The 20,234-nt window shown below is 34.6% G+C and overlaps 1 protein-coding gene across 7 annotated transcripts in view; it reads right to left on the reverse strand.

Moving 5' to 3' along the window:
- CHM (CHM Rab escort protein) overlaps positions 1-20,234 on the reverse strand; it is an 80,199-nt gene that overhangs the window by 48,632 nt on the left and 11,333 nt on the right. For all 7 annotated transcript variants that reach the window (XR_012675522.1, XR_012675524.1, XR_012675521.1 and 4 more), the window contains exons 2-7: positions 18,379-18,445; positions 9,271-9,343; positions 7,957-8,081; positions 3,321-3,693; positions 1,381-1,497; positions 580-700 (exon numbers count right to left, since the gene is read on the reverse strand). Coding sequence is in view for 1 of the 7 variants with exons in the window: in XM_075161955.1 (XP_075018056.1) it covers positions 580-700; positions 1,381-1,497; positions 3,321-3,693; positions 7,957-8,081; positions 9,271-9,343; positions 18,379-18,445 (876 nt within the window). In the remaining 6 variants the exon portion in view is untranslated. The remainder of the gene's footprint in view (positions 1-579; positions 701-1,380; positions 1,498-3,320; positions 3,694-7,956; positions 8,082-9,270; positions 9,344-18,378; positions 18,446-20,234) is intronic.

Below are 20,234 nucleotides of genomic sequence, written 5' to 3' on the forward strand. Positions count from 1 at the left end.
TCTGTTAGCCAATTTTCCTCTTTGACCTGATGCTCATTATTCTTTGCACATTATGGCTCAAATCTGTTCAAATTTTCTCTCATCTAAATAAGCCACCAGTTGATAAAGGCACTTTGAACTTGCCCTCTGCAACTAAAAGGCATTAAATTACATTTACTTTCAAAGTTAAAAAATTCTATTTTCTCCATTTCTGATTTTGTGGCACCATATTGTGAAGATTTACATATTATCCAAAAAAAGGGAAAGGAAAAATCAGGCACATCACACCATATTAAAAAAATCCCTGAGAGGGGGGAGGAAACACCTAAAAATTATAAAAAACATTTTGCAACCTTACTGTAATATGTAATTTTGCTGTTAAAGAAAAATGTAAATAATAAATGACGTGGGAACTAGAAGAGCAAGTGCTCAAGTAGAAGAATTTAACATTGAAGTAAAAAGGTCACAAAAAGGTCAAAGCATACTTTGAAAATGAATCCATAAAAATAAATTGTGTGAAAACACAGGAGAGCTATCAAAGTTGTGCATAACTGAATGAACTCATAAGAAGAAAGTGTACACTGTTCAATGAAACACTACCTTGGTATTCATCAGGGTGTTGTTCATAGTCCAAACAAAATGTCAAAAATTTCATTAGCATTCTCTTTTCCACCATAGTGAGCTGTCTGCTGTTGAAGACATCTGCTCTCGAACAAGGTACCTGGAAAATATTTTTTAATAATTTCAGATAATTTCCATACTCTGGATAGGAAAAGCATCAAGCAGCACTATAGTCTGATTACCTAACAAATATTTTAAATTACTATTTTCTATTATAGTTATTTTCTTATATATTTCTTTCCATTATCTTCTATTATAACTATAATAAAAGTTACCAATTTTCCACAATAAAAATATTTTTAAATCTTTTTAAGCCTCTTCCCCTTTTTATTTCCCTTCAATTTCACTTCCATCTCTGATTGCAGAGTTGATCAAAAGAATTTGTATTAATTAACTGTGCCAAAATCTCCTGTTGCCATTATCAGACCAATGACTTCCCTTGCTAAGTAGCAGAGAGAGAAATCAAGTCTATGCTAGGAATCTGAAAACCTAAAACCTGTGAATCTTTAAGAATTAACTGTCAAGTTGATCATAGTCTAAATATCTGACATGAGGCAAAGACTTATGTCAATAATTTACTGGACTGCACATTCTTATTTTAGCTTTCTTTTTTTTTTTAAATATTTATATATAACACATACAAATCCAGAAATGAAGTAAAAATCAGAATCTTAAGGAAAAATACTAGCTTATTGTTACAAAACTCTCAAGAAACCAATTTCAAGTTTCTTGACTTTAAAAGATGAGATTAAACATATGCAATACATTATTTTACGATACCTGTTCTACTTTTCCTTCTCGAAAGGCAAGAATTCGTGTCGCATTTTTAAACTCTGCATATCTGCTAACATTCGACTTAATCAGAAGGTCAATTAACAGACCTCGGGAGTAAAGCAACTGCACAGTGAAGGAAAAAAGAAAATGGTGAGTAAAGAGAAGGTGCTTATACCAAAAGAAAACAGTGATACCAACAGTATTCATTTGTAAGGTGTTTTCTTTAAGTATTTACAAGTATACACACAGTGAAGTAAAATCTGAATAAAAGAACATCAAGATGTAGTATGTGCAAAATAATATTAAATGAACTGAAGTGACCATGCAAACGGAGGAGACAAAGCAGTCCGCAGGAGAGAAAGGGAGAAGGTGTCAGCCTACTGCTCATTTAGTTTTATTAGTCTGGGAGTCATAGCTCAAGATAATTTTTCGTATTGTCATCTTGGATAATTTCTGTGTATTGTATGCTATATATCCTTGAACACCATATTTTACAACCTTCACTTCCCAGTATCAGTAAAGTACATGAGGCTGTCTGTGTAAATCACCACTAGTTGTTTCTTAAATTACCTGAAATGATAATGCCACATTTTCTCAATGTAAATTCCTTAAACCCCCAGTTAAGGTTTAGTCATATTCTACATAAGCTACAAATATATTATGAAATACTGAAGGGACAGAAATGTAACTATTTACAGAAGACGTATGTCTGAATTGAAAAGCATTGGAGATGAGTTTAAACATGCTTCAAGCCTTGTGGCCCTGAGTAACAGAATTTGCATGACAAGACAGAAATTTTCATGACAAAGGTTTACTGGAACACTAACGAGGACACTATGAGAAAGTCTGTGTCCCAGGGCCAGAGAGAAACCAACGTAAGTTATTAGTCTTGCCTCGATGACTACTCTCCTGTCAGAATTTCTGGAATTCATTGCATTTAACACCATGTAACACAGTGGCACAGAAAGAGTATAAAAAGGATACAAAATAGCATTATCTGCTTAACCACTATACACTGACTATTGTTTTCATGATGTCTTTCCAATGATGCATGAAAGAGGTATCTACATTTGGAACACAGAGACAAAATTTGAAATAATGCATTTTGTAGTGTCTCCACAAAGAATTTAATACATTATTGAAGAAAGTTTTTTTCCAAGTTTCCAGAGATTCAAAAAATCTTTTCATGCAGATTATGAAAAATTAAGCATTCAACGTTGAAAAAACTTCCCATTGCAGAGTACACATATATAGTCTAAAGCACAGAATTTAACTTGAATTTGCAGAGCCATATCCATATATTATGAAGTACGTAAAAGGCAGATTTTAGAGTTTAAACAGTACGACAAATACGTCAGACTAACAGTTTCTCCTCTAAGTAAAATGCATACTAGTAGAAATTCAACACGATAACAACTAATTTTTGTCAACAACTAACTTTAGTCAGCTTTTATGTTATGGATTAACTGTAATTATTTTTCCTTTCCAATAAAATTTATTACAATTCAGTGCTTTAGTCGCCAAAGAACCAAAACTAGTATAGAGAGACAAAGAGAGTTTCACAGGAAAATCTAAAACCCAGGAAGCACTCCAATAGGAAAATTACTTTTCATTTCAAAAACATCAAAGATCTGTACGTAAACTGATTTTCCTTGTTTAAAAACATAATTTTTTTTAATGGTACTATTTAAAAAGAGCAGTTTTGCAGATATTACTTAAATCTACTTTTATGGACATATTTCTAAGCTATGCTTCATGGTCTCTGCTTATAAACAAACACTAAAGAGCACATATGAAACAGCTCTTGTTTGTTTTAATTCTTGCTTACTTTTCAAGTGCCTTTTTTGCCTGTGTCAGCCCTCCACAACATTAAAGATTCTTTTAAAATTCCAGCATTTTAAGAAAAGGAAAATGTACTTATATGAAAAGAGTCATTCAGTTCCTACCTTAGAAACTAAATCAATATTAAACCTTCTGCCTTCTCTAACAATTTGGGAATATGTAATTTTCTTTGGTTCTGGGGCAGAAATTTCTGGGGCAGCTTCAGTTCTTCCCAATTCCAGAGCAGACTCGCCAAAAGCCGCACTCTGAGAACTTTCATTCTCAGAGGTTATTTCCATATCATTCCCTTCCATTGCACTTGCTGGCTCAGTGCCTGTAGCCTTTTCTGGTTCCCGGCTCTCTGCCTCCGGCAAGGCGCTCTCCACTGGTGGGCACTCTTTCTCCGACTCCTGAGCAACCCCCTCAGCACTAGAGGCTCCAAAGACAGGCAGCTTTGGCAATGCACCAGCTTCTTCAACATCTTCAGCTGAATCCTGACTGATTAAAAACACAAGGGGAAGAGGGAAAAAAGTTTTTCAGAGAGTCTTAAAAACTTGTTTAAAGTTTTGAGTCAGTGCCAGAATGGAAACCTCAAGCATTTCTATGAAAAGCATTAGAATTTCTTTATCCTGGCCAAATCAGGTGTACCACCCACCGAAGAATTCTGGTTCTTTGACTGCAAAGCTATAATTCAAGAGGAGTATTTTTACTGAGGAGAAAAAAAACACACAAAAACAAACAAAAAATTGGGGTTCTTACTTTACATGGTCTCAAAAGATGGAATAAGCTTAAAATGAAAATCAAAACTCTCATGGTGAAACGCAATACACAGCTACATAAACAAAAGAAATATAATATTTTTAAGAAGAAACGGTAAAGCAATTTGATTATGTTTTTCCTATGGATTAAAAAACCTCTTTGAAATTGAAATGCAAAAATGCATTAAAGTCATTAAGCTCAGATCTTTTAAAAACCAAACTCACTGAAGAAAACAGAAGTGCTTCATATGACTGAGACTACTTTGCACCTATTATCATAGCAAGTCCATATGCGAAGTATTCAATATTGAGCTGAAGTTTAAGAAAAACTTTCAGATTGCTTTTTCAACTCTGACCTTGCATTCTGATTAGTTGTTCAAGTAACAGCCATGCAGAACAAAGTTCCCTCATGTAGCAATGTTATTTTTATGCAAGTGTTACAAATTTGTGCATAGTAGATGAAGGCAGCCAGTCAAAAGGAGGGACATTACCACACAACATTTACTCTGTATAGTCCATTTCCTTTTCATGACACCATTCTTTAAAATTCCTCTTATAAAGCAGACCTCCACTTTTAATCTCATCTACTCTTTTTATCTTGAACTTCAATGACATCTACCTTAGAAACTAGTACTTTTGAACTTAGAATTTTAGTTTATACTACCAGCTGAGATGAATCAAATCAATGTCATTGTAAGTGAAAGCAGTTCAGCAGTAATTTCACACTATCTTTTTATCTTTTTACCACAAGCCATTAATGCACTGAATAAACAACTTAATCTTGGCTGAAAACTAATGAACTATGATTTTAAAGGTGACCTGCAAACATACAGTATGAAACTTCAATAACTAACAGGATGGTTAACATTCACCGAACAGTAAGGAATTATTCAGTATACATATAAAAATGCTCCTTCACACATCTGTAGCCTTACAGATGGAAGCAGGGAGCAAGATTTCTGCTAAAAGAGGAAACAAAACCCCTGTATCCTTTAAAAGTTGCTCCTCACTTATGAACTCAGGGAGCTCACATGGGCTCACGAAAATAAGAGTTTGGACTAAGTCTCTCAGCTTGTGCACAGCCACCAGGAAGCACTTATTCATGAGCGGGGTAAAATATTGCCCTGGGAAATACCGGAACTGCTATAAGGAAGCACTAATGAAAGAAGTCTGTTTCTGTACATTAATTATGTCTTTTTGCTTCATATTGCAGGCATTAAATAACTATAAAATATCAAAGAAAGAGAAGTACTTTGTCAAATGTTTTTTAAAAAAGTAATCTCTACAAAAAAAAACAAATGAAAGAATTAAATTTTGGGGTTCTGTTTTGATTTTTGCGGTTTTTTTTTTAGCAATTTGAAACATGACGTTTCTGAAAACTGCAAAAGCTATTGCCATTAATGCAATAACTAAGAATGAAGCTTTTATTTAACCCATCCTAAAGCTTTTTATAACACAAAAATTCAGAGGAAATTTTTCTTTCTACCTTCCCCCAAGCTCAATGTACAGTTCAATCTCATTTTAAACATAATTATTACTTTTTAAATCAAAATAAAATTTGAATTCACAATACATTGTCTTTTTGCTATATCACTCTGAAAAAGCAGTGTAACAGAAATGATATATTTACATATTTTAAATCTCTATTCAACTCCCATTAATGAATACGTAAATCTGCATGATTTGCAGCTCTACGCATTTTATAATGAAAGCCTAAAAACTGTATATAATCTAAATTCATGACATCCTTCCTATAGGAACAAATATCGCTGAATAATGTAAGAACTGTCTATAAAAATCACTCAAATTGAACTTTTGTACAGACAATTCTTCTCCTAATTCAGAAGAAAATAATACATCTGCAGATAAATTGTTGTGTAAATTTAGAATATTATCTTCCACCATTCATCAATTAATGGTACTAACAAAGGAATATCTTAAAATGAATGTGTCTTATTAATGCCTTGTAACAGCAACCCCTTCAGATAGGTCAAATGAAAAATTGCCAACCAGCTGGTTAATTTATTCAGCACAGGTGTTCACTATTTATTTTTCAGCCATTTGCCTTTTTTCAATACAGCTTGTTGTAGACACAGTATTCTTTTCCTTTGATGGATGCACTTTGTTCTAAGGCCATTCATTTCAGATTTGCACTGTGTATATTATACTGCTACCCAGCTGTTTATTCTTTCAAAATAAATGTTTAATGGTTACTTCATAGGAGTTATAAAAGTTAAGCAAAAACAACAGAATCTAGCCAAAACGTGTAAATTGTCAGAAACACAATAATTGACTCTCAAAAAGTTTTAAGTTATTTTGGAAAACTTTTTCTTTGCTAGGTTTATTAATCTTACCGTTCTTCCTTGTTTTGGCTTTTGGCTTTTTTTAGAGACAGCATTGTACTGCCAGGCTAAGTTAAATGCTTAAAAAGTAGAATCTTGTATTTTGTCCTGACTCAAGTATAATGCTCACTTCTACAAAGTGTGAAATCTTCGTGCTAGGGGACTCATTTTTGAGCCGGCCATCAGTCAATATCACATCTTCTTAGGAAAATCATACGCAAAGTTAAGAGATTATGAAACCTTTACCTGATTTAATACTGGTTCTGAACAATATTTACTATGGCAACAGGATTACAATTACAATATTCAAGTGATATTGCTTTAAAACAAGCATAACATTTTATCTGCAATACAGTCAAGCAGCCATTACTGTGCAATATAGAACTTTGGAATATTCTGAGCCTGTGACCTTCAGATTGTATTAGTACAGTTCACACTTTTTTTTCTTCTTCCCTACCAAGATGTTTACAGAAAGAAATACATGTTTCTATACAAGTATGTGTCAACATTTCATTCAGCTACCTATGATATTATCTAAGGCATTCAAGGTTAAACTTACGTACCTATCCCAAAGAACCTTTCAGGAATTCAGAACAGTGTTCAGCTCAGTGCAAAATCCAAAAGATAAAAATGATAAATAAATACAAAGAAATAGTTCAGTTTTTAATTGAGGCCCATACAATTTCTATTCAGTATTACTCTGCTTATGTGCTATTCAAAATTACTGCTTCACAAGGTTACTTTTAAATGTTCCTTGATTTTCAATAATATGACATTGTGAAAAGTTTACCTTCTTACAAAGTATCATACTTCCATTTTAAACAAGAGGTGAAATTTGTATTCTTAACTTCTGCTAATGCACACATACCTCTACAAATACCTAACTAAAAGATATTTACCACATACTCAATCCTAAGATGGTATACTATTTCGCACGTGCTTATGCAACAAATATTCCCAAAAGTAAATGTGTGTATTTCAAACCAAGCATGTACTTTTTGCATGCTGTTTGTAAAGTAAGAGCTGAGTCACCTTACTTCAAAACCAGAAAGAAGGCGACAGCCCAAAAAGACTAACTGTTAGTATATTACCAGGAGCCTTTGACCACGCAATTCCTCCTAAAGCATTCCTCCTAAACAGGTAAGCACTGTTTAATAAGTAAATTAAATCACTGAATATAAAAACGACAAAGGGCAAATATTACTTTATCATTTTAGCACAATTAAGTATTTTTTAGTTACAGTACTACTGTCCATTTGTGTTCCTGTTCTTGTGTACTTATTTTATTTTACATGTACTTAAGAGTTTAACTTCTTTACTATTTAATAGATGGTAGTGCATTAACTACCTACTACTGCCAATACGTACCAACACAACACTTCTGTTTTCTACCCAGAAGTAAATTACCAAGTCACAAAGTTGGCCAACAAATTATATTGCATCCAGGTAAGGTCATTTAGGAAGAATCAGCTGGTTTCAATGAAGTGCAAGTGATTTCAAAAAAAGCACAAGGACATTAAAAACATTTTAGAGCTCATGGGTTTTTTTTGAGACAACATGCAATATGGTAGCATGGTGAAATGTTTGAAGCCAAAACCACAATATGATTATTTACCTCTGGGCACATAAAATTATTTGTATATTTCTATATTTATACTTACTCGCCAAAACAGAAATCTTCTACATGTTGAATAGTTTTATCCTTCTTGCTAAGAGAAATAACTTCTTCATTCTCAAGGATCAGTTTTCTCCAGTCTTCACATTCATCATTGATATCTGTCTTTTGCTTACAAAGAACAATTATAAAATTGCATTTTGTACTGTGCTAGCTGCTCTTGAACTATAAATATCTATAGTCCCAAATAAATTGTTGTACCATCTTATATTAAAAAAAAAATCATCTTAATTGTCTTAATGTTTTTTCTATTCAGATTTTTTGAGTTAAAGTAGTTAGAGCTGGTTACTTTATTATAGCATGCCAACATTTGCACTACTTTACTAGCTCTAGTAATGTGAAAATGCAGTGTTAAATGAAATAGAAGTTTTAGTAGAGAGTTGAATATAACTTTGAATACAATCTACTAAAAGACAGGTTGGCTACAGCCAGGTTAGTTCCAAATTTTGTGACAAAACTCTTTGAACAGAGACCATATGAAAAAATACAGTGATTTGGATATTATATTAATCTATCCACATTGCAATCCCTAAATCATATAACAGAACCCTGAGAATATTAAGTTCTGACATTGAGCAACTCCACTGATTACGCCAGAAGGTAGCACTATGTAATAAATAGGCATGAGACTGAACTGAAGAAGTTCCATCTTCTACGGACCAACAGGCTCATAATGCTTCAGTAAATAATACGAACATCCACTTGCTAATATAGTCCAAGTACTCAATCTCCTAAATAAATATCCTCTTCAGAAGATTTCTAGTGGACTGTCATGAATTAGATAAACTTTGGTCATTGAAAAATACACTATCAACATTAATCTTTTTGTCCTGGTAACAGGACAATTCAAGGGAAGGATCCAATAACTAACTTTCTCAGAGTTAAGAAGAATCAGCTGAAAGCACGTAAGAAAAACAAAAGGGACTGAAACATCAGAGAGCGGCAAATAATCAAACAGGAAATGGAAAAGATCAGATTATCATTTACAGAAGGTGCTGGGAAAGGAAACTAAACAATCGTGTAGTTGCTTCTACATAAATTCAAGAATCCAAAAAGTATGACTGAGCATTAGACTGTTTGGTCTCAGATAGTAACATTAACGAACCAGGTACATCAGAATCTTAGCACGATAGGCCAGATGGTTAAGTCTTAACCAGTAAAGTTGTAAAGTAGAAACCTCTTTGATCTGTCAAATTACCAAAAAGAACGAACATTGTGATAATGTCTTGTAACAAATTATGCAAACAACCAAGACTTAACGTTAAAGAACATTAAAAGAAGTCATTTGGTTAATTTTTACCTGATTTTCTTTAATCCAGGACAATAATCCTGAAAAACTAAAGCTGGCCCAGTTTCCACCATAGTAATTTCTCCTGCAAATAAAAAACAACAGTGAAACTTGATGGACAGATAAAACATAGCTTCTTCAGGTTTAAAGAAAAAACAACCAAGTTCGAGACATTAAAAATATTTTCCATGACAGATTTTACAGAATATAAAAATTGGTAAAATATTTCACAACTCTTAATGAGATGCAAAATTTCCATTTTCACTCATTTGGATGCATCTATGACTAAATAGACTATAGTCCAAAATCAAATTATTTGGAGGGCAAAAAGAATAATGCTGAGAAAAACACATGGGATGCTATGAGTAAAAGGAAAACATAGACAATACTGCTTCCTGGCCAAGACTGACTCTCCACGTCTAACTCAAAAATGTACATCACTATAGACATCTTCGCTTAGTGTGGAGCCAAGCCAACAAGGCTGCCAGTTTCAACTGAGTTCTCAGAAAAGCCAGTTCAGGTTTTCTGCATCCATACCACACTCCACAGTTTCAGGTTCTGGCAGGACCTAATAGCTTTGTCACATGAGCATAGCTATACTGCTTCTGACTGAAGCTGACTTGGAAGTTAACATAATTGCACTGCATGCCACTTCTAAACTCACGGTACTTCACGAGGTGGCTATGCAAAGGAGGGTTAAGTAAACTCAACTTGGGTCCAGACACTAGAAATCACTTCTCTCTTATCCATTATGTCAAATAAAAGAAAGTTCACTCTATTATTTATCTACTGCTTACAGAACAGATTATGTTTATTTTAGACTGTTAAGATGCTCTGGCAAAACTCTTATTAAACGGCATATACTGTAGGTGGAGCCAAAGGAACTGATTTGTACAAAATGATCATACGTCCTTGAGTACTTTTCCGTTTATATTTACCACCTTGTTTCTTGAAAAATATTAGTTCACTTCTTCTAAATCACAGAAAATTAATAGTTCTGCTGTAATCAAAGAAAGCCTCTGCTCTCTCTTTTTTAACTTTTTCTATCAATATTCTCTAAACATCAGTTGGATTAATTAGCTTTTGTTATCATGCATACCACATCTTAAATATTTAACAACTCTGATAGGAAAAATAATAGAGCAATTACGTTTTAAAAAATCACTAGTTCTTGCAAAATGAAGTCATTTCAGCATTTAACCCTGCTTTCTGGCACTGTATGCTGGCACTTCAGAAGCGTGAAAGATACCAAAACCTCCTGAACGGGTATCTAATGTTATTGCATACACTAAAAAAAACCCCAAACCAAACCCAAACAAACCCCACATGTTTAGGGAGGAAGATGGGTTTTGCATTTTACAGAATAATGTGAAGACTTGATAAATCAAATGAACTTAAAACCTTATCATAACCTCCTCCACTTTTAAATTGTAGAGGTAAGTGTGATAAAAGTGAAAAATTAAATTCAGGTCTGATTCTACTGTTTACGATGGGCTGTTTTTGACAAGGCTTATCTGCACTGACAAAGACTTCATTAAGAGTGTCAGTCCCTTTACAGTACCAGAGGGTGATGCTCCATACCATGTTGCTTACTTAGCATATGAAGGACAGATGTCTGCTAAACAATGCCTAATTGCTCCTGACTAGAAACTGACCTAAAAAAGACTTTCAGCTACTGCAAGACAATAGTGAAGAACATAAATAGGACATCTTTTGCAAAGACAACAAAATCCAGCGTTCACTGAATAAAGGTGGCTTCAACAACAGAACATGGTGTTTAAGGCCATGAACTAGGAGCACCGGGTTTTAACAGAACGCACGTAGTCTACCCTGCAATTTGGTTACTCTAAGCAGAAGAGCTCCATCTGCAGATCTGTTACCAACCAGAAACTCCAAACGTCTATAAAAAGGAGTTCATACTTGCCTCATTATGTGAATGACATGGGTGAGGCTTAAAAAGTCCTGCTATTTGGTATCATATAGAATACAAAGCAATGACAATTAAATATATTAAATGCCCGATCCTGTCAGATTTCAATCTGTAAAACAGTAACTGATAGTTGCATGCAATGATAATCTCCAGCTTTGTTTTAGCTGTCAATGGTGCAGGTTAGTTTTTTGCTTCTTCTTAAGATTCCACTGAATAAAAAGTTCAATATCCATATATACCTGCCACTTCTGGGATTTCCAAAAAACACAGCCATGAAGATTTATTTTTAAGGGAATCTGCTGCTTTATTTGCAAGTTTCCTTGAATATGGAATACAATCTGGCTGTCAGAGCAAGCAAGGCCATTGATCACAGAAATCGCAGAAAACACCTGCCTAAAATTAGGACTGGGTTTCTTGAATCTATACCAATATAAACTCATGCGTATTTAGAATATTTAAAACTAAAACCTTCAGTAAGAGAAATCAGTATGTTATTTTCACAGAAAGTTACAAAAGTTTATTTGTGAGCTGTCAGACATCTTTGATGTAAACATTCCTCTGTTCATCAGGTAGATTTTCCTTTGAAATGTCTTTTCTTTTTAACCACCATTGATGTGAATCAATCTTTTCAACAAAGCACTCTATAATGCTGTTCTCAAGCTCAATCAGTTTTGAGAAGACGGTATGGCCTTTCGCAAATGGAAAATGAATCGCAGCTGTCCTTCCTTTCCTCTGGCATCTGAGCACCTTTCCCAAGTTATGCTATACCACCTCAAAGCATCAACCTCCAGATTTTTTTTCCTGGAATTTTAATTAGTTTACCCTGCATTACATGATGAATCAGGATTGCTTAATTTTTTCATCTGAAAACACTACAGAAAGAAGGTTGACCAGGCATGTTTACTGACATAATGAGCCAAAGTTTTCAGCAAAAATCTTGACAAGGAATTCTGAAAAGAGCTGACTAATGGTTTTACAATTAGGAATCCTTTGTAACCAAGTATTTTTGTTATAATTGCCCTGAAGATGAACCGAGAAATTCCTTAAAGTAAAAGTCAAGATCAAAGCCTAATTAAAGCTAAAATATTGTCCCAAAATCTCAAGGACTAAGCTCCTCTCTTCTCCTGCTATATTAGCGAACTACAAAGATGGATATTCTCTCCCTTTTTTTAGGGTTATAATTCAACCATTCTCTAAGTAAGAGCATGAAACATTTTGAAGGTGTAACAGCAGAGTTTAAGATTGATTTTTCTACCAAGTTAGATAGACCACAGATGTTTTCTTTTTCTACCATACAGTATTTCCCAGATGATATTTGCTCAAAACTTCTCCTGCATTACCTGGATTTTCATATGAATTAAAATACTGCTGCTTTTAGTTCACATTTTTTAAATCTTGAAGCTGTAGTTCAGAGCTAACGGCAGAACTGCTGAAGCCATTTTTGCAAAGTTTTGGAAATGTAGCTCAAGTTGAGTTTTACCTCTGCAGAAAGCTTAATTCTCTTTTCTCCTACATTAGTTTGTGATTTTTTTTCTCAGTTACTAGCACCATTTTTTTCTCAAATTCTTTGAAAGAATTAGCAAATCCCAGTCCAGAACACTGAAATTGCAAATTGTTTCCAACTAATTAACATTCTGGGAATCCGAACCAAGAGAATATCTAACATGTCCTTTTGAAGACAGACTGCAATTTGAGAAATTGAACACTTTTGAAAGCACAAGATACGCAAGTAAAATATAAGTAAGAACAGAAAAAGTATATCACGGACTATGCCTGGTAAGAAGACTGCCCTTCTCAATGCCATGTCATAACAGCCAAGGTGTAACAATCAAAGCTGGTGATGTCTGAAGAAAAGCTGCTGATGCCTCATGATTGCTCCCAAGAGCTGCCTGTATGTGTGTGTCCTGCATTTGATCTTTCAGAAAGAAGTCTCGAACCATCAGAGTAGCTGTCTTTTGCAAAGGAGTTACTGCCACATCGATTTTAAGGATCTGAACACAAAATGACTTACGTTTCGAAGCCATAAAGTTTCATGTGCTACCTATTAAGTACACAGTCACATGTATTAAAGATTCCCATTCTGGCATAGTAATCGTGTTTTGGAGCATGAAAAGCAGACTAAGCTTCCCTGCCTTCCAAGAGGAAGGGTTTAACCCAAACAGCTCCTGAGATCCTTCAGCTCAATAGAAGGGTGATGGTGGCAATCACTTGTACTACATTATATCCTGGGATACAAACATGACCAAAGGTAATTATCATGGACCAGCTGAGACCATGTTTTACTCTCGAATACCTTTGCTATGAGATCATATCCTAAAACAAAATGAAAATAAAAACAACTTTTTCAAAAAAGGTCGAAAGATACCAGAATTAAGAATTTTTGCCTAGGTTTCCTTACTGAAAGTTAAATAATTCCTCAAAAAGTCTGTTTTTCTTGCAAGAAATTGATCTGCTTTGAGAAGCAACCTTCTCCCTCTCTGGTTGCTGTACTTACACAGCTACCTCACTTCACAGAAGTTAAAGATAAAAAAGGCAGCTATATGAAGACACGGGTTGTATTACATTATATATTTTACAAGTTCTGAAAAAAGCAAAACAGATTGTCTAGCAAGAAGCGGAAGAAACTACAAAAGCAGGTATGTTGGGGGTGGGTACAGGGAGGGTCCCAGCACGCTTCTGAATGCTCAGATAAAACAGAATTTTGGACACAAGGAACACTCAAGTATTCTACAGGCAAAGTAAGGTCAAAAAATGAGAAAGATAACAGGTGTCAAGAAGCAAGACATGAAACGTAGACAGAGCAAACTGGGCACAAAAGAGAAATTAAAATCCTGCATCTTGATACTCCTTTGTCTTTGAATTAAACTCTACATGGAAAGATAAGTAAGTCATCGAGGAAGGATGTAGACAATAAAGCTATAGTCTACAAATGCTATATTCTAGGTGCTGAAAATCAAACAGAAAATGTAGCTAAACATACCTCACGTCTAACTGCCCCATCCTCAGTAACCAAACTAGTACATAACTATATAGATACATAATTATAAGAAGCAAATATGCAAAGGACCAAAAGTAGAACACATAGCAAGCCATCAGGAGAAAGTCCTATGCATATGAACAATTGCTATGGGAAGGATATTCACTTCAAGTAATCAACTTCTAATCTTGATCTACCTTTCTTCAGCAACTTCAAGTTTAAACTAAGTGCCAATCGCCACATTTTAAATTGCAAATTACTTTTCTAAATCACTTAACAAATATCCTTGAAATTTCACGTCAACAGCTCATTAATATCTACAGTAAATGTAGCTCTCTGAAAAGAACCACAGATTTTACATTTATTGAGACAGATAGCTGGCACAGAGAAATAGAGCTCTTTCAATTACTATTTGGCAGAAGCTAACTTTAGTTTAAAATCCGTCTACAGGAATTTATGGCAACACTGCAGTGAAGTGACTATTTTGAATAAGATTAGCTACTGTTGATGGCAATGCTGGGACAGTGTTTATAAATCAAACTTAGAACTCAGTATTTTATAATAGGCCACTTCAACACTATCTTCCATAATCACCTAAGCAGTATATTATGATAAATGCAAACATGGCTGGAGATTAAAAGTAATAAAAAGATGTACACAAGGTAATGAGTGCAAGCAAACTATAAACAAAGACTTTATCCATATACGTTTTCTATACCTTGTGCCTAACTTAACTCAGACCTTTGTAGAGAACAAAAGGTTAATTAAAGTAGCACACCTAATACAAACACAAATACACAAATACAAAAAATATGAAAAGTATTTCAGTAACCCAAATCTTATTTTCTTATACTCTGAAAAAAATTTAAACTCATGATCCTTCAAGAAGGGAACAACATATATTGTTAAAAAGTGATATTCTGAATATTAACAGATTTTTTGTTGATGAATTTTCAGTTATACTGTTACCTCAGTAAAACGAAATTTGAAAATTCATCTAGAAATTAGTATATTAAACTAGATATATAGTAGATAAAATTAAAATGTTTTAATTCGGATGACTGGCAAGGTTTCTAAAACTTAACTTTTCACTTAAAATTCAAATAGCATCAAGGTGGGGGTTTTCTGTTGGTTTTGGTAGGCTTTTTTTTTGCAAGAGTACTAACTTAAACACGACAAGCAGATGGCTTGAAACACTTCCCTATTTATGGGGAAGGGGTTGTACAGTATAAACATTTCTATTTTTTTGCCAAGATACTGATTCTAGACCATGATTCAGTGAGCACATATACCCATTAAAATGGCAACTATTAATATGAGTGAAGAACACCTTGGCTAAGAACACCTTCTCCTGACGTTAGCCTGCACTAGAGTTGGAAAATAACTCCATAGGAGAAAGGAATCAAATATGGAAGCCTTCATTTTCATCATAAAAACAAAAGCATGTGTGAATGTAAATGAGCATATTTAAGTGAAAACAGTAATAAACAAAATCTGTATTCCACAGTTCTAATTGCCTGCTTCTGTAAGTTTTCTGAAAGGCTCTTCATCATAGCTAAATATAGGCATGGATAAAAGAAATTGAAGTTCCAGTGGCTAACTATTATTACAGACTTTGACAGCCAATGAATATCAAAAATTGAAATAACAGAAGTGTTTCATTTAAAAAAAATCTAAGTAGTCTACTGGTAATATATGCATTAAGCTTAAAATCCAAACGTAACTATTTTATTCATTCTATATCTGCTTACTCTAAAATAAGGGTTTTAATATTTTCGTTATCAATCTAATAGCCAATTTAAGAATTGTTGTACCAAAATGTTTGAAATTAACATACCCTTATACATTATGCATGAGGTCTTTATAGTAACTTCAGTAAGATCTGCTTGACCTGCATCTAAGCATTCTTTTTGCCAACATGGCAGAACAGCTATTATATTTTCCAGTATTTCTGGAACTATGTAGTTGCGTATTTCTTTAAAATTATTACAATTTTAAGAGCTGTCTTTGTTTCAACAGAATCATTAGTTACATTAAATATGGAGCATCAGGTACTGCCTTGCTGTGTACTATCCCATTGTGATGTAAAATACTAGAATATTAGCCCATTTAAGGACCTTTTTTCCTTACAGTTTCTGGGAGTTTTCCATAGGTTCTGAGAGTAGTCCATAGTGCCTGAAGATTCATTAAGATGATTTCTTAATCCAAACGCCCTCCTCTTGATAAAAACTACTGACTCTGAAGTGCATCACCTGTCCTCACTCCAGTCCAAGACAGGAAGCCAGAGACTTTGTGGGTAGCATAATAGCAAACTGAGCAATTGCAAAGCATATTCATGCAATCAAGTTAGTGAGTTAGTCTTGCAAATTTTGAAATTGTGTATGATTTCAAATTAGAAATAAATGTATGAAAAACAAATGGGTCCTTTGAAGGGCTGTAGGCAAAAGAGATTACAGAATTTTAATCTTGAACCAATGATGTTCAGAGAAAATGAACAGCAGAAAGCATATCCTTTTTAAGCTCTTGGTACCAGACACAAGAAAAACTGAAAACATGTATATTGTCTCTGGGAAAAGTCTCTAAAGCTAAGTGCTGGACACACAGGTGCATGTCACAAGAATTTTCATAGAAAGGCAAGAGCTCAAAAATATGGTGTAAAAATAAAACACTACGCCAACCTTGTAATCTTTGGCGAACAAGTACTAACAATCCGAGCATCTAAGCTCACGGTACTCTTGCTGCTGCTACCACCACTTCAAAACCACCTGTCACACCTCTCTGCCGAAATCCAGCAGGTATCAGCTGGACAGGTTGCCTGAAACTAGTCTCCACCTAGACTTTTACTGGTTATTAACAGAGTTATGATTTCACAGTTAAACACATAAGATACTTGTTTTTCCCCCTACTTCAGGTCAAACATTACCAAATTATCCACTTTGGTTGCATGCACTAAGATTTACCACAGCTGAACTGCAGAAATTTCTTTAACCTTAGAAAATTATTATGCATTTTAGGCTATGACAGCATCTAGCAGCAGCGGCGCTGCTTAGGTAGTCCTTGCTTCCTGCTTATGACCCTCTCCCAAAACCATATTGGCCCAGCAAATTGCATAACTGCACTAACAATGGGACTGAAAAACTTAATCTCACATAATGAACTCCAGCAGGCACAGTGCAGGTGTCTAACACAGAAATCTCACGAAATACACTCCATTTGTTATCTTCTAGAAAAACAGCCTCAAAAGGTGCTTAGCAATGATCAACCATCTCATAAAAGTTACGAGAATTAGAGTTTTAAAGTGGTAGATGGGAGAGAGGTGTATTTTAAAAGTTTGTCTTAGTCAGCTGAGGCTCCAGCATTTGCTCTCAAGCTTGCCTCAGAAACCAGAGCTCTAGACTTGAGTCATGCTACTAAATTTTGCTGAACAGGTGTACAAATAAGCCAAGGTTCAAAGATCCTAATTTTTTCTAAAAAAAGTGTGCATCAGAGCATATAGTAACACAGTTTATAAAAAAATTTTTAACTTTGGGTAATTAGTAAAGAGAAGTAAAATGAAATGCTAATCTCTTAAAAGGATGCAATGAAATATGCTACTTCAAGTGTTTCAGCAAATCCTTCTATTTCAAAGTGCCACAGAAGCACTTTTTGAATCAACTGATTTCAGTGGTATTCTGTACTTGTCTTACAAACTGATTTAGCATGGGATAGAGAGAAGACAGCAAACAAAGAAGAGTGCTGTGTTCATCTCCTGTCTTATCAGCCAGATTTCACTTGCCTTCATTCCAATAACAACGAAAATGCAAAAATACAAGTATTAACTTCTCTAGGCATTGAGAACCTTTACAAATGAGATACTAGTAAAACATCTTGTCATTAAATGATAATGGTTCAGGTAAAAATTCTCACAAAACCAGAATGGCATAATTATTGGTAGGAATGATAATGAAGGGCACTAAACAGGGTGCAAAAGAAGGAGCCGTCAACATCATCCTTGACCACATCACTTATGTTCCAAATTACTGAGCTAGCATGCAAAAATTGCCTGTTCTATTGATGGAAATAACACCCCCAAAATAAGATAGAGACAGAAGCGTAACATTACTTGATGCCAGATGAACACAAAACACAAGTCCTGAAGGGCACGCTGTCATAGACACAGATACACTTCTAGCCAGTTTAATTCTTAAAAAGGAAAATTATTGGCGTAACTTACGAATCAACATGAAGAACTCTCTGGCCACTTCTGGCACATGCCGCTGCAATAATAGATTCAGGCAAACCTGAAAGGACACATGCAATTTTAAGAACTTAGTATGCTAAGATATATTAAAAAATGAAATAAAGTTAGAACTTGGTCAGAAACAGGCAATTCAAACAAAAGAAAATTTACAATGTGAGTCACTGAAATTTTTAATACTCTCGTGCTACTAAAATAATGAACAGTATTTTGTGTTCATTAACATTTTCCTACGCCCCTCTTGAATGCAACATTTTTTTTTCTTTTTTTTTTTTAATAGTTGCATGGCACCATGTCACTTACAAACACTACTGCCTCTGAGTTAAAGCTTGTCACCAGTGACTTCTCTAAGCACCTTGTTATCATAAACGGATTGAGCATTTGCCAGCACAACGATACCCAAATTTTAATGGGATGCTCTGTAACTGTATCCTTCCTGATACAGACAGGTATTATCTGAGGGCATTTTTGTGTATATGTCACTTCAAAGTGTCTGACATAACGTGAAGACTGTGTAACCACCCATTAAAATGGTGTTTTAAAATTAAGAAATTTATGGTAAATGCTGCATGCCCTGGTATATTGTCCAAGGATGCATTGGAAAGTATGAGGGTATAAACCTGTTGGCATGGCATGAAACAATTGTGTATGGCAGACAGAGTCCTGCACAGTGCTGGCTCCTCCATATCATCTGTTGGCAAACATCTCTACTGTGAACAGGTCTCAGAACTGTATTTGGACTTTGTTTCCGATGAACTAATTGGTTTGCTCCAAAAGAGTACCCAGGAGCACACTCAATATTCTGCATGCAGACTAAGACCTGAGTGTAAACAGAAAAGCTAAACTGACAGTGCAGGTGTACTTTCACTCCACATTTAAGAGTAGTGTTACAGACAGAATGAATCTGAGATGGTTGTCCTTAAAGTAGTACCCCTATCAAAAGCTCCCACATCATGCAATTCTGCTCTGCGGAATAAGTATGTTTTCATTATATGTAGAAAAGATATGTAGTTAAAAAAAAAAAAAAAAAAAAAAGGCTAGTGATATTTCTCTACCAGCAATACCTGCGTGGAACGGCACATGATACCAACTGGAGGTTTAATAAACAAACTAGGTTGTTCTCCAACTTCTACTCCCACTCACCAGATTTTTACATGCACAGTTAGATGACTTGGATTTCTGACTAGATTCAGAAAAGAATCTAAAAGGCTGCATGGCACTAGCTCTGCTGAAATCTCTTTTTAAATGATCTATTAGCTGTTTAAGCAGGTAATTCAGTAAAAGCGATTAAAATTCTAAGGGACTGGTATTAGGAGACACTTAGGCTACGTATTCAATTAAGGGATGAGCTTAAACAAAGTGAAAGGAGTGTTTCACTGATCTGATTTACAGCACAGTGCCAGAAGCAGTTATACTAGTACAACTGAAGAGAGACAGAACTGAAAGTGGAAAAACTAGGTGCGGTAGAGCACAAACTTCTTTGGCTAGCTTTGTGCCAGACATCATCTTCACGAGAATTTCAGGCCTGCAGTTGTCTATTTCTTCAGAGGGAATACTGCCTTCACAAACAAATAAAAGGTCAGCATGTTGCCAATCTGATGATTCATTTAAAACACATAATGCAATATGTTAAAGGTTACTGGACAACTATTTACTATTTGTAAGGTATCAGTTTTCACTTACTTAGAGTAAGACTGAGAGTTAGACACATTAAGTACAATTTAGCACTCACAGAGACAGGAATAAATAATTTTAAATGGTTGAGCTAGTCTTTATTAATTCTAGAACCCGAAATGCAGTCTAGAGAACACCTAGCGGGACTTAGATACACG

The sequence above is a fragment of the Calonectris borealis genome, chromosome 13, assembly GCF_964195595.1.
Source record: "Calonectris borealis chromosome 13, bCalBor7.hap1.2, whole genome shotgun sequence".
NCBI lineage: Eukaryota > Metazoa > Chordata > Aves > Procellariiformes > Procellariidae > Calonectris > Calonectris borealis.